Source organism: Dendrobates tinctorius, unplaced genomic scaffold (genome assembly GCF_039654945.1).
Source record: "Dendrobates tinctorius isolate UK_male_01 unplaced genomic scaffold, ASM3965494v1 ptg000019l, whole genome shotgun sequence".
Classification (NCBI taxonomy): Eukaryota; Metazoa; Chordata; class Amphibia; order Anura; family Dendrobatidae; genus Dendrobates; species Dendrobates tinctorius.
The window spans coordinates 29,004,404-29,019,912 of NW_027361687.1; the positions used below are offsets into that span (position 1 = coordinate 29,004,404).

General features: G+C 46.9%; 1 protein-coding gene across 1 annotated transcript in view; it reads right to left on the reverse strand.

Annotated features, from left to right (window-relative positions):
* Positions 1 to 15,509, reverse strand: part of LOC141082823 (cysteine-rich protein 2-like) — a 93,105-nt gene that overhangs the window by 6,875 nt on the left and 70,721 nt on the right. The window contains exons 5-6 of the mRNA XM_073566793.1: positions 13,715 to 13,783; positions 6,404 to 6,498 (exon numbers count right to left, since the gene is read on the reverse strand). Coding sequence (XP_073422894.1) covers positions 6,404 to 6,498; positions 13,715 to 13,783 — 164 coding nt within the window. The remainder of the gene's footprint in view (positions 1 to 6,403; positions 6,499 to 13,714; positions 13,784 to 15,509) is intronic.

Here is a 15,509-nt window from a genome sequence, read left to right on the forward strand (position 1 = left end):
GGACCCGGGGAGAGTGAGTAAAATCCAGTTTGCTTCTTTTCTTAAATGGAAAACCCCTGTAATAACTGCCTAAAAGTTGATGACTATGGCCCTTTATGGGACTTTTTGAAGTTCAGTTTATGCCAGAAAAATGTCGTCCATGTACACCCAGCACTATTAATAGCTGACCCGTAAGTGTACAGACTTGTGTATGCTTTCTTCTAAATGGAGCCATACCAATGTACAACCCAACATGGAGATACTCGACACTTTTAGGGCTGTGCCCATTTTTTAAGAAGTTGCTGGAGCGGATGTAAAATTGCCAAGAGGTGAGCATCTTTCTGCTGTGCCAAAATTTGCAACCTTAGGTCTAATGCTTGAAGAATCGGCCCCCTAAGACCCCATATGTACAACGACAATATAAAATCTGAAGATGCCGGTTTATAATACCGTATACATGATACAGCATAAGCGCAGACTCGTAGCGCCACCTGCTGGTAACTGCTGCAAATTTTGCTGAACATGTTTCTTACAAAAGATCGAAACATCTTATTATCTTCATGTGCAGATCAAGAAAAAGGAAAGCCTATTATAAGGTGCGGACAAACGATATAAACGTTTGATGGCTTATGCGGAGGTAACGAGATAATGGAGCGGATGAGCTGCTGTAAAGGAATCCAGAAACAACACTGCATGAATTAATCATAGAAGACATTCAACACCACGGACTCCTAGAACAATAAGATCTGTTATGGCCTGGGGGGTAATTCAAGGAGCTTGTGACAATATTGCCTGTTATTCATCTACACAGTATTAGAAATGTCCAACACCGCGAAGACGCCAAATCACCTGCGGATGCTCGACCCAAGCCAAGAATGCTTACGAAACAGGAGACGAACGGATATCGGAGCTTGCAGAGCAACAGGAATAAAAATGGCAGGGATCACGGACTAACAAGCTATATTTAAAGCATTTAATAGTCTGGAAAAATATCTGAACACATAGGAAAACAAAAACACGTTTTTTGCCACCAAATGCTTAAAAATGGCACAAGCGGTTCATGAATCTGTCAGCAGCCTTTTGCTATATAATCTGAGAGCAGCATGATGGTGGGACTGAGCGCCTGATTCCAGGCATAGGACACTTGCTCAGATGCTTGCTTTAGTTTCAAAACATTCAGTGTTTTATCAACAGGACATTATCACTGCAGGACTAGAGGCCCCGTCTCACTAAGCAATCTCGGTAGCGAGATCGCTGCTGAGTCACAACTTTTGTGACGTAACAGCGATCTCACCAGCGAGATCGCTGTGTGTGACAGCGATCAGCGAGCGCCCCCCCTGCCGGTATCGCTGATCGCTGGAAGAAACCTCTGGACATTTCTTTGGTCGCTGGTCTCCCGCTGGCCAGCACGCATCGCTGTGTGTGACAGGCGGGAGACCAGCGATCAGTTGTAAAAAATAATTAAAAAAATAAAAAATATAGTTATTCTCACCTTCCGACGTCGCGTTCAGCCATCCCGCCTCTCTCCACACTCCGGTCCCAGTGATCCTTTGCACGAATGACCGCGAGACTTTGTTATCCCGCGAGACTGTGACATCTCGCGGTCATTCGTGCAAAGGATCACTGGGACCGGAGCGTGGAGAGAGGCGGGATGGCTGAACGGGACGTCGGAAGATGAGAATAAATATATTTTTTATTTTGATTCTATTTTTTACAGGATGGCCAGCGATGCCGGGCGCTCGGCATCGCTGTGCTGATCGCTGGTGAAGCTGTCTGTGTGACAGCTCACCAGCGATCACATAGCGATTTACCAGCGATCCTGACACCTTGATATCGGTGTCGGGATCGCTGGTAAGTCGCTTAGTGTGACGGGGCCTTAGGTCTCAAGGGCCAGACAAATCAGCTAATCTGTTTAACCCCGCTCCCACCACTGATTGGCAGCTTTCTTACAGCATACATAGGAAGCTGCCAATCAGTGATGTGGGCGGGGTTATACACAGCAAAGAAAACGGGGATTATATCAAAACTGCACCAAGTAGCCCAGTAAGTGACACATTGCTGGAATCAGATTTTCTGCCTCTACATCATAATGCTCTCAGATTCCATTGTGAAAAGCTGCTGACAGATTTAAGCTTTTTTTTTCCCCTCGACAACTTTGCTTATCCCGATGTTTCAGACCAGAAATGAGAGTTTTAAGAAATGATGTGTTTTGTGCGCAACTGACTTTAGTTCCTACCTGCTGATTTTTCTTGCAGACGCCAGCACTGGGTAAATGTAGTACTAAATGCGGCCAACAGGGTAGAGAAAAAAGATTTGTGGTGCTTGGGTCCAATCAAGCCCGCTAGCAAAGTCTTTACCTGTGCGGCGGGCATCCTCAGCACTGCATCTTGAGCATTTCTTAAGACTTTTGGCTAATAATTAATGTATTTGTTGGATGGACCAGGTCTGCCATAAGTCATTCATATGCCCTAATCTAATGATTACTTCTGCAAGTGAACTGCAAAGGACTACTCAGTCCTCCAATTTAGATCCCAGGGGCGGCTATATTTGTGCGTGTAAGGACATGTACCCCTATAGATATACTAATCACTAAATATTGAAATCAACTGTGCATAAAACAAGAAAGTCATATGATAAGGAGCAAATATTGCTGGAGCTCCGTTATCACGTGTGTGTGTGTAATGGATAAGACATATCTTTCCTAGCTGACCACATACACCCTGCAGTAGATAAGGGATCAGGCCACTTGCTGCACAAGAATGTAAAATCCTTCAGGTATGCAGACAGATGTATTTATATTTGTCGGTGACAGACCCCTTTTGTCACACGAGGATAGCGCTATACATAGACCTGGGCGCGGTGGAGAGAGTGCAGCACTACAGAGCAGGACACATCCATCCATGGATGCATAGGAGGAAAATAAGCACAGACGCATTGATTCGCTTACCTCTCTGTGGCACCACCGTCACCCACTGGCTAAAAATATATATTTACAGTTTTCCCAGCAATCGGATCAATCAATCAATTGAATAGAAAGGTGGCAACAAACTAATTGTCTATGGAGGCCGCCTGTCTGTACTCTACTGCGTACTAATGTAAAAACAAGGATTCGGAAAGGCTAGGGCGTCTGTAGCCCATTGTTTCAGAGAAAGGGAACACAGCTGAGACTAATAGAAATGGTAATGCCAAAGTTGGGGAGAAATAGTAATTGTACTCATAGTATTATAAATAACTGCAAAGCCTGCAGTATGATCAGGTACTATTCATGGGTAGCATAGCCGGCATGTCAAGTGAGGGTGGCAAGAAACGGAGCCAATAAACATGCACAGTAGCCTTACTAGCCAAGCACTCTTAAATCATCAGAAAATGAGGTATAGTTTGAAGGGAATCTGACAGCAGGTTTTTGCTATGTTATCTGAGAGCAGCATGATGTAGTGGCAGGGACTGTAATTCTAGGGATGTGTCACTTACTGGGCTGCTTGCTGTAGTTATGATACAATCACGGTTCAGTTTTGTCTGCTGTAGATGTAGCAGAGCTCAGAATGCTGAGCTGTTTATGACCCCACCTCACACTCCTGATTGGCACTTTCTTGTGTACATTGTCAGTGTGCTACCAATCAGTGGTGGGGGCGTGGTTACACAGAGCAGTTGACTAGGACTCACGAGGCACCTAGTCCTGTAGTGATAATCTCCTGCTAATAAAACACAGACTTGAAACTACAACAAGCAGCCTAATACGTGACACCACAGGAATCAGGGTCTCTGCCTCTACATTATGCTGCTCTCTGTTGCATTTAATGCAGCTTGCTTGCTGCAATTCCTTGCGGGTCACAATGCCACCCCATTTGCATGCCTTGTGCTGCAATGTAGCGGCATCATACAGCAATTATATGAGCGACCTGTGTTGCACCCAAATTCACCATGTACCCCCATGCTACATGGCAAAACAGGCAAGTAGCTAGGTGTCTCGGTTGCCCCCTTTCTGCCAAATTAATCAGGTGCGACAATAATTCTCAGAGTGACTCTAAACATTTATGGAAAACAGACGATTTGTAGGAGAGTCACATACGACGCCATTGTTGCTTTGTAAGCCTTCCCTAAATGTAGTCTAGTACCTGATGAGTGTGCACATGCATATTCAGGACTGACATAATGCACTTTTAGCAAAAGCAGCCGTTTCTGCATATAAAAAAAAAACGTATCATAGACCATATGTAAAATGGGACTTCCCTGCCAACGCCGGCAGCTGAGAAGCACTCATTTTATTATCCACCATTAATATCAGATGTCAAGATATATGAGAAGAGTATGCGCAGAGCGTGCTGGACAGAGCAGACTGCAGCTTTTATGCCCTGCAATATTATTTGGCAGATTATCAGTGAGATACGTGATTATTTGTCAAAAACATCAGATGCCTTGTCCCATTGCTGTGCCAAAGTCTCATTACCATGTGGTGGTCAGAGTTTGATTTAGTTAAAGGGGTTGTCCGGGCTTTTCACATAATCTCAGAACATATCTGGGCTGCAGAAGTATGACAATAAGTAATTTACTTTCTGTCAATAGTTTGCACGGTTTTCAAGATATTCTGAACAGAACATCCCAGGCGGGGTGTGTTATGGCATTGAAATGAGAACTAGTCGTAACCTCCTACTCTACTCCAAACATGCCCTCTATAGCAACAACCCCACCCTCCATAGCTACAGGCCCTCCCCATCCACATGAAGAATCGTCCTGTATTCTGGGACAGGCTGCTCCCATCAGTATTTGTGTCATTAGAGACACAGTGCTCACACATACACTGCACCAAATCTGCTGCTGTGTGCAGACATCAGTGACACAGAGCTGTCTCATTCACACAGCAGCAGAGGCTTTGTCACAGAACAGATTACATCAGTGACTGCCATCCCCTGTGCAGATTCGAAGCTGCAGACCCCCATCACTGGCCATCACACAGTCTGTCCTCACTGCTGCCAGCAGCCTGGGACAGTGAGGGAAGGAATTACTAATAATGAGTTATGTATTGTAATCATGGAGTGGCCCAGAATACAGGACGATTTTCCCTCCTCACTAGTTTCACTTTCCATAGATCACTGTTCAGCGTGTGTCTGGGGGAGGAGCAGCTGCTCTCTGCACTGAGGCTGCTGGAGGGGAAGAATTTGTTACTGTGTGATGAGGGCTGCTTCATGTGGACGGGGAGGGCCTGTAGCTATGGAGGGTGGGGTTGTTGCTATAGAGGGCATGTTTGGAGTAGAGTAGGAGGTTACGACTAGCTCTCATTTCAATGCCATTACACCCCCCCCCCTTTGGACGTTCTGTTCAGAATATCTATAAAACCGTGCAAACTAGTGACAGAAAGTAAATTACTTATTGTCATAATTCTGCAGCCCAGATATGCACTGAGATTATGTGAAATGCCCGGACAACCCCTTTAACCATGGGGGAGACTGGGTGTCATTTAGAGCCGAGGAACTGCCCTCCAGGTGGGTGAAGACTTTCATTTTTCTTTTTAAGAAGGAAGAGATTATTTTATAGGATCTATAGTCCCCATTTCTAACCCCTGTGGCTCCAGCGCAGGCCGCTCTGTTGGTCTCCAGCAGTAAAGGAAACAATGGCGCTCCGTTTTGGGGTCGCCTAATTGAAGCAGTCAGGTGAATGGAACGGGACTTCAGGGGTCAGGTGACCAAATAATGGGATGTCATCACTTCCCATTCTACAGGACAAAAAAACGGTTTAAATCTTTAAACTATACGTATAATTATTTTATTGCAATAGCTCTGCATGCTGCAAATGAAAGAGAAGTGGAATCAGCTTAGACAACAGCCACACATCTTTCTCTGCCTACGATCTAGACCATCCCCAATGATCAGGGAATGATGGCGCAGCCTAGCGCTTTTTCTGAAGGGAAAATCCCTATGTATTCTGGTAAACAATTACAGGGGCTATTCCCATCCTCATAGAAGGATATTATTGGATAGGGCTTGAAAAACAAGCAACTTTGCAATTTAATGCTTATTAAAATTTGCAGCCGTTCCCAAGATATTAACACTTTTCTTATGGTTACAGCTCACTTCCTAGTGTGTGTCTATCTTACAAAGTGATAGCATGTTCCTATAACTTTATAACAGGGGGTCAGTCCTCTGGGATCCCCACTAATTCTGAGAGTGAAGAGGCCACAGAGATCCTTTCCCTTACGCGGAGCAGTAAGTTGCATCTGGTTCCATACATATGCAAGGAGTGGAAAAACCCGTGCAAAGGCAAAACCGAAAAGACGCAGCACTACAACAGCGCCGCGGCCCCTTCATTCTCAGGTATGCTGGGGGAATAGCATACCAATAAGATATAATATACTGAGATGGTAATACCCCTTTAAGGGTCTCAACGTGTTTGGGCTAAGCATACTGCACAAATAAAGAATATTTCTCACCTCAGCATGGCCACCAGGAGTTAGAGTTTTCGAGCAACGTTCACATCTCAGGCAGGGTCGATGCCAGTCTTTCCCAAGAGAGGTCACTTTCTCAGCTACAACAGAAAAAAAAAATATTAAAAAAACAGAAATTATAATGATAAATTAAATTAGACAAAAAATAAAACTGAACTGAACAACATAATAAATTATATATCTAATCTGATAAAAGGCATCAGTGTATAGTAAGTGTGGCAGGCACTGTACTGAATAAGGATAGTGTCTCTGACTGTAGAGCCCCCATGGATTTGATGATAAGTGAACTCGTGCAGTGCCTCCCCTCCCACTACTCCCCCCCCAGGTAATGCCATGATTTAGGACGCCCCACTGACCAACGGAAAGAGAGGAAGGGGCGTCCGGCCACACCCTCGGGTTAAATTCAGGTGCTGGAGTGGGGGTCTTTCTCTTTCCTCTCCACCTGATACCTAGAAGCTTTTGTGCCCTGATGCCAGGAATCCCCTGAAGCCATGTCTGAGGAAGTCATGGAGGCCCTGCGGCAGAGAGCAGCACAGGTGGGTGATCCATGTATTATAGCCCTTTTATCCAAGCTGGATGCGCACCCACCTGTGCCCTCTCCTGATCCCCTATTGCCGCAGACCTCTCCTTTGTCTCCCGGGGCCCAATCCTCCCCTGGCCAACAGGCTTCACAACCATCCTCCCATCCAGCTACAGCAATGCCTTCACAGGATACAGTCTCACTTTCCCTTCATGCCCCGGCCTCCCCTTTGTCTCCCGGGGCCCAATCCCCCCCTGAACCCTTAGCTTCTCCGTCACCCCCTCATCCAGCTCCAGCACCGCCCTTACAGCACTCAGCCTCCGCATCCCTTCATGCCCTGTCCCCACCTGTCTCCTCCGCTGGCCCTCTCCTCCCTGCATCGGGCTCTTCACAGCAGTCACCCAGCTTTTCTGGGGCTGCTCCTGCCTCCACTGCCACTGCTCCGGCCTCATCCTCTCCAGACCCGGCTAGACCTGGCAGGCGTTCTGAGCGCACATCGCGCCCACCAGTGCGACTTCATGTCGGTGGTAGCGTCGCCACTGGTCTCCGTCGCCCCCGAAATGCTGCTGCGGATGCCCTGGCCAGTAAGCCCGGATGCCATCATTAGGCTCTGGACGCCTATACAGGCATGAAGCCACGCCCACTTCCTCTTCCATCGTCCCGCCTACCTCACCACCCACCCCTTGTCTACTGCAGAGCGGTGGGCGGAGTCGGCCCAAAGCTCCGCCCACTTCCACCCAGCATCACAGCAGAAGCCCACAAGTAGTACGCCCATCTCTAGTATTTTAATAGGTGCCAATCATCAGAGTCGGGCGCAGGCTCCGCCCACCCTGTGTCACCAGTGCTCCAGCGTCCGGCCCTGCACAGCCCCCTCCACTGCTTTACGAAGCACTCGGCAAAGTTTACCCTTGCAAGTTCCAGCAGGGTCCGGCCCAGCACAGCCCCCTCCACTGCTATATCAAGGACTGGGCTGCTGCCACATCCACTTGAGGGCAGGCAGCGAAGCACTCAGCAAAGTTTAACCCTTTAAAGGTCCAGCAATATCCCTCTACCAAGCCCGGTCTCTCACGTCTCTCCTACGGGCGCATCACTGCCGCCCGTGCGGAACGTTGGGATTTCGGGTGAGAACTGCCATACTGCTGCAGAGCGTGCTGTCCGGTCTAACCCGACCGTTCAGGACGCTCTGCAACAAAACCTACGTGTTACACAAAGCACAAACGCAGCGCACTACACGCCACCAACCCCACCACTGTCACAAACACCTGCGTCGCACACTATTTCATTGGCAGTCAGAACACCATCCCCATTAGACACCTACAGTGGAAGCAATAATAACGCCACACCACTTACTCGACAGCCTACAAAACAACATACACCCGGCCACCACGAACGTAGCCACATACGTCACAGATCCTCCACACCATCCTCTGCGGATTCCTCCCACTACCACCTTTCTCGCTGTCCCTCTGGCTGTCGTTGTTCCCGTTGCAGGCGAAGGTGTACCTACAACAGGAGTCGCCACAGGTCGCACTCCTCCAGACGGAGGTCAACTTCCACATCAGGGCAGTCCGGTGTGTCCGAGGGCCACCGCAGCAGGCGTTCTTGGTCATCAAGCCGTAGACGTCGCACGGAATCTCCAAACCAGACTACTAGCCGGAGGAGTAGCGACGAACATCTTGCGTCCTCCAGTCAGACGCATAGCCAGCAGGGAGTGCCGTCAAAAGCTCACGGCAGCCTTCGGCTGCGACGGGCTCCATCGTCATCATTAATCCGAGAAGATCCTTCCCTTTCCACCATGGCTCATCAGCATCGAAGTTCTGTCATCGATTCAGAATTCCAGCCACGTTCCATTGGCCAAAACATTTCTGGGCCAGATCGGGCCTCCAGCCGGGAGCAGGATATCGCAGGGGTACCTCCTTCACAAGGAGACACTCGACTGGTGACAGACAGCGGTGAGTCTCGCATAACCAATCCACATATCATACACAACACAGAAGAGAGCAACCTGGCATCTGCCATCAGGGCTCTAGTCGACCACTTTAATCAGCACAATGGTCAAACCGTCACCAGGAACATACCTCAATCAGTTAGTCTACATAAAGATGCATTTTTCTGCGGAATTAGTCCGCTAGGTACACACATAGACTTAGAGAAAAAAGAGAAGATCTGGAATAATGACTATATAGACATATGGTCACTGTTATCAGCGGACCAACAGTCAGTGGATAAGGAGAGGAGGACAGGCGTGTGGTCATACGATAGAAACAGAGGTAAAATAGCACATACAATGAACAACTGGCTGCAGGCCTTCACTGTCCTAGGATGTATAATGGGCCAAAAACATCCAGAACGCTGCTCAGAGTTATTCATATATATGGATTTAATATATAACTCCTATAAGTCTCATGGTGGCGTCGCTTGGAGGCGCTATGACGAGGAGTTCCGCAGGAGGCTAGCCCTGCAACCAGATTTAGGATGGGGAGTTAAAGCCACAGATGTCTGGCTACGATTAATGCTTACACAAAAACACCCTCCCTTTTCATCATCGGCCACTAGTTTCTCAGCAGCCACAGGCCAGAACTCAGTGGTCGTACGGAGACCAGGGGCCTGCATGTTATTCAATGGCGGAAACTGTCGCTTCCAGGCGGCATGCAGATATAGACACTGACTGTTCAGCCTGCGGCGGCGGACACCCTGCATCAAGGTGTACACGCCTCGCAAGCGGAACTGCTACGAGGCAAAACCCCGGTGAGCGTAGCCGCCATGGGCCCATGGCTAAGCCTTTATCCCAATAAAGAAGCTGCTCAGCAATTATACGACGGTTTTAAGTACGGTTTCTTCATCCCCTTTAAATTTAACCGAACGCCAACATCGGCAAAAAACCTTAAATCAGCCCGAGAGTTCCCAGAGATTTTACAGCAAAAAATCACAAAAGAGGTAGAACTCGGCAGGATGGCAGTCCCATTTCAATCATTACCATTCAAAAATTTCAGAATCTCGCCTTTAGGTATTGTGCCCAAAATAGAACCTGGTAAATATCGGCTAATTCATCACCTTTCTAACCCAAAAGGCGATTCGGTCAATGACGCAATACCCCCGGAAGACTCGTCGGTAACCTACGCTTCGTTTGACAGAGCAGTGGAGCTCGTGCGCGCAGCGGGGCCCGGCGCCCTACTGGCAAAAACCGACATCGTCAGCTTTCCGTCTTTTACCCGTGCACCCTGAATGCTACCATCTGTTGGGTTGTAAGGTGGACCAGCTTTTTTATTTCGACATGTGCCTGCCAAAGGGCTGCTCCATTTCCTGTCATTACTTCGAGCTTTTCAGTACCTTCTTAGACTGGGTAGTACGTCACGAAACAGGCAGCAATTCAACAGTGCACTGCCTCGATGACTTTTTGTTCGTCGGACCTAGGGACTCTAAACTCTGTTCTTTTCTTCTTCAGAAGTTTAAATTTATTTCAAGGCGTTTCGGTGTCCCACTATCGCCGGAGAAAACGCTCGGTCCATGTAACGTTCTCCCTTTCCTCGGTATCGAAATAGATACTAATGAGATGATTTTTCATTTACCGGCGGATAAATTAGAAAAAACACTTCAGATAGTAAAAAGTTTCATTGTTGAAAAGAAAGTCACCCTCCAGCAGATGCAGTCCTTACTAGGCTTACTCAACTTTGCTTGTCGCGTTATGCCGGTCGGCAGGGCTTTCTCACGCAGGTTATCATTAGCTACAAAGGGCATCGCCCAGCCGGGCCACCGAATCAGAATTAATCGCTCAATGAGAGCGGATTTGGCCGTCTGGAGAACATTCTTGGAAACCTACAATGGCCATACATGTGTCATGTCTCATGAGATGCTAAACAGCGCCCCAGGTCTACTGGTGGGCGCGGATCTCACAAATAGTTTTGTTGCAATCTACTACAACCAATGGTGTAAAAGCAGATGGCCGGTCCCGTGGACCGCTACCACCTGGGGCAGCAACCCCGTTTTGTTGGAAATATTTGCCATAGTGACATCAGTCGAACTATGGGGTGACAAACTAAATAACGCAAATATCAGATTTCTTATAAAAAACCCGGGAAGCGCTAAATGCTTGAACAGTATGTCTTCATCATCGCCACCAATCCTCGCGCTGTTGCGCCGCCTTGCACTTTTATGCCTTAGACACAACATCTGGTGCCGAGCCAGAGTGACGTCTACTGTGGATGATAAGATGGGTAACTCTCTGTTGTCTTCCGATTGGCAGGCCTTCAAAGTCTTCCTTCCCAACGCAGAACCAACGGGCCTACTGTGTCCTCCCTCCCTCTGGGACACAGTGGCCAATCACTGATGCCCTTGATCCGAGCCTCAGTCACACCGGCTACCTGGCAGGTTTATGGTAAGGCATGGGAAGAGTGGTGCTCGCTAATTAGAGGAAGGTCAGTCGATACTTGTGATCGGGCGAGATGCGACGTGGTGGTAGAACTTCTGAATCAGCTCAGGAGTAGAGGTGCGTCGGGCACATTAGCGCAGCGTCATTTATCGGGAGTAGCCTTTTTCTTTCAGCTAGTGGGATGGGCCGATGTTACTAAATATTTTTTCATAAAGCAAGCCGTTAAAGGCTGGAAAAGGCTCCAACCCAGTCAGGAATGTCGTCGCCCCGTTTCTTTAAGTCTGTTGCATGACATTATAACAATATCTAAAACGGTGTGCAAGTCTCAATATGAGTCAGCCCTAATATCTGCAGCGTTTGCAATCGTATTCTTCGGGGCGCTGCGAATTAGTGAACTAGTGCCGCATTCTAAAACAGCTTTTGTAGGCGGGTTAATTAATGAGGATCTCGTAATATGCAGCGACGCTCTGCGCATTAGAGTGCGAAAATCCAAATGTGACCCCACCGGTAGGGGGTCGTGGGTCCTGGTTAAGGCCGTAGACGGCCCCGTATGCCCTGTCAAGATAATCAGACACTACGCGGCCATAAGGCACGAAAGTAGATTTTTTCTCTCTCACACCGACGGGTCCCCGCTTACTAAATATCAATTTCACACAATTTTTAAGCTATGTCTACAAGCTGTTGATGTAGACTCAAAACAATACGGGACGCATTCTTTTAGAATCGGAGCGGCCACATCTCGTCTCTTACAGGAGGTCATAGGCCCACAGTTTGGGTATTGGGACATTCTTTTATTTATTGGGCGGGCAAAAGAGCAGAGATACGCCCCGGTGGAAAGAATTTTAAACTCCCACGTATACAGGTCAACTGGAGAGGCATCAGAGGGCTCCTGTGGGATCAAATCTTCCCGGAGTTGGTAAAAATTTCTAAAATGGCAAAAGGGCCGCTGATATTGGTGTTACATGCTGGTGGTAATGATTTGTGCAAGACAACAGGTGCGGAGCTCTTCACGACAATGAAAACCGACATAAAGCGGGCTGTTTGTCTTATACCAGATATGGTGGTTGTGTGGTCCGATATAATATCACGAACGGTCTGGCATGGAGCTAAAGACCTTAAGGCCATCGACAAGTCAAGGAGAAGGATAAACGTAAAGATGGCATCGTTTGTCAAAGAGAACTATGGCATCGATGTTCACCACCACAATCTAGAAGAGGACATCTCACTCTTCCTGAGACCGGACGGCGTTCATCTCACAGATATCGGGCTTGATATGTTTTTAACTAATTTGCAGGACGGGGTTGAACAGGCCTTAATGATGTTGTGTGGGGGTCGGAGTCCTGTGTAGGTCATACACATGATCCTCCGTGGCGGTAGTGTAGAGGGCGGCAAGGTTCGTAACCTCTCATCAGCCGACGTGCCCAGCGGTCGTAGGCCCACAGCTGTGAGAACGTTGTGAATTGTATTTGCCTCTCTCTGCTTATTATTAATAAACTGTGACCGACCTGTTCAACCCATCCATGCTTGTCGGTGTTTTTGTTATTACGGGATTGGTGGGAGGCGGGATGGCACTGCTTACGACACACAGGTCTCTGCAGTCTGGCAGGCACTGTACTGAATAAGGATAGTTTCTCTAACTGTAGAGCCCCCATGGATTTGATGATAAGTGAACTCCGTGCAGTGCCTCCCCTCCCACTACTCCCCCCCCCCCCAGGTAATGCCATGATTTAGGACGCCCCACTGACCAACGGAAAGAGAGGAAGGGGCGTCCGGCCACACCCTCGGGTTAAATTCAGGTGCTGGAGTGGGGGTCTTTCTCTTTCCTCTCCACCTGATACCTAGAAGCTTTTGTCCCACCCTCCCTCCCTTATAGATTAGCAATTGTGCGGCGCAAATGTTGTTTAAAATCTATAGTTTAAAAAAAAAAAAAATTATGTTTGGTTTGTGTAAAATTACTATTCACATTATCTTTTTATTTTGTCACAGCGGTAGTGTAGAGGGCGGCAAGGTTCGTAACCTCTCATCAGCCGACGTGCCCAGCGGTCGTGGGCCCACAGCTGTGAGAACGTTGTGAATTGTACTTGCCTCTCTCTGCTTATTATTAATAAACTGTGACCGACCTGTTCAACCCATCCATGCTTGTCGGTGTTTTTGTTATTACGGGATTGGTGGGAGGCGGGATGGCACTGCTTACGACACACAGGTCTCTGCAGTCTAACTGTATGGAACTCAGTGTCATACTTATGAGCGCGTCAGAGCATTTTTGGGGGGCAGTTATTGTGGTAGTAAGACTTTGTGCACAAGCTAGAAAACCCCTTTAACTTAAGAAAGTCATAAAACAGCTGTATAATAAAAATTCCGGTTCTGATGCCATTTCTGGCCCAATTTAAACACATACACATCTTACCGAAAAAAACTTTCTTTTCACAGCGAGGACACAAATTGGGTTCTCCTGTAAAAGTGGTTATACTTGAAGCTGAAAGAGACAATAGTTATATAGGTGAGCCCTTAGAAATCCAACATGTTCACTTCTTTCCTCGTCTCACATATGTGAGAGAACTTTGCCTGAACTTACTCTATAAATTAGATGGCATACAAGTCACCTTCCACATTTTTGGATTTTACTGACTTAAGTCTAATACGTGTAGCAACCTACAGCCGTTTATCAAGCTGGTAAATTCATAGACTGTAGAAGGCAAAGGAAGGAAAAAGAAAGGCTATTTTCATTTAAAGTTTAACTGTAGTTTCAGGGGAACTTGCAGTAGAATGTTAGTGTCTGCCTCTAGCTCCTTCCCCCTCGTTTCAGAACTTGCAGTAGAAAGTTGGTGTCTGCCTCTAGCTCCTTCCCCCTCGTTTCAGATCTTGCAGAAGAATGTTTGTGTCTGCCTCTAGCTCCTTCCCCCTTGTTTCAGAACTTGCAGTAGAAAGTCTGTGTCATCTTCTAACTTGTCCCTCCTTATTTCAGGAGAACTTGCAATAGAATGTCTGTCTTCCTTTAGCACCACCCTCCTCGTTTCAGGAGAACTTGCAGAAATGTATGTGTCTTGCTCTAGCTTCGCCCACATTTCAGGAAAACTTGCAGTAGAATATCTGTTCTCCCTCCAACTCCTCCCTCCTCATTTCAGGAGAATCTGCAGTTGAATATCAGTATTCCTCTAGCTCTTCCCTCCTCATTTCAAGTGAATTTGGAAAAGAATATGTGTCTTCCTCTAGCTCCTCCCTCTTTGTTTCAGGAGAACTTGCAGTAGAATGTCTCTGTGCCTCTAGCTCCTCCCCATGTATCCATAGAATCTCCTGAGCACCAACTGCCATCTATCTCAGTAACATGAAAATCTGTCTTCACTGAATACAGATTTAACCACTGAAGTCAGAATTTTCAGGCTAAATTAGTACAGGAAATGAAATAATCGGATTTTTCTGTTAAGATATGTTATAGTTTCTTATTTTCATGTATTCTATTGATTTATGGAAAAAAAATAAAAAGACGGTTACACCTTAAATTTTTTTATATAGATTGTAGTTCTCAGTTCTACTAAATTTTCTGTTCTTAGAGGACCTGAATCTTTGGTCTATAAAAAGTTAATATAGTCATAACGTCTCACTACTACCACTCAATATATCCTATTTCTAAATGGCACAAGTCTAAAAATGATGTCATCATATTGGAGGACTGACATATATACCCTTTATATTTTAAAGGGTTCTCCAAGAATATGATAAAATGGCCGCAGTCACATATTTCAAGCTACAACCCGTCCCAAGTCACATGTCGGGACGAGTTGCAGCCTGAAGAAACATTACTTGAGACGTTTCTCGCATTATTGTGGTAAACCATAACAGATCTGCTCACTCAACAGAGGAACGGTGCTAGAGCAGGGAAAAAAAAACTTCTAGGCTGATTGAGCACAACAGTCTTTTTTTCTCCTGTTCCAGTGAGTCTCCATGCAGAAAAGGTTTACAAATGAGCAGTGAGCCAGATGATGCTGGAAAATAAAAGCCCCTTGTACTCTGTCAGCCTACGAGAAGTTGTTTTTTTCTACTGCTTCAGCCCTGTTCCTAAGCTGAGCGAGCAGATCAGTTAATATTGTTCACGATGCTGCTCCCATGACAGTCGAGATACAGTAATTGAGCGGCGTTTCTTCAGGCTGTAAGAGTCCTGACAAATGACTAGGATGTTTTGCAGCTTAAAATATGTGATGGCT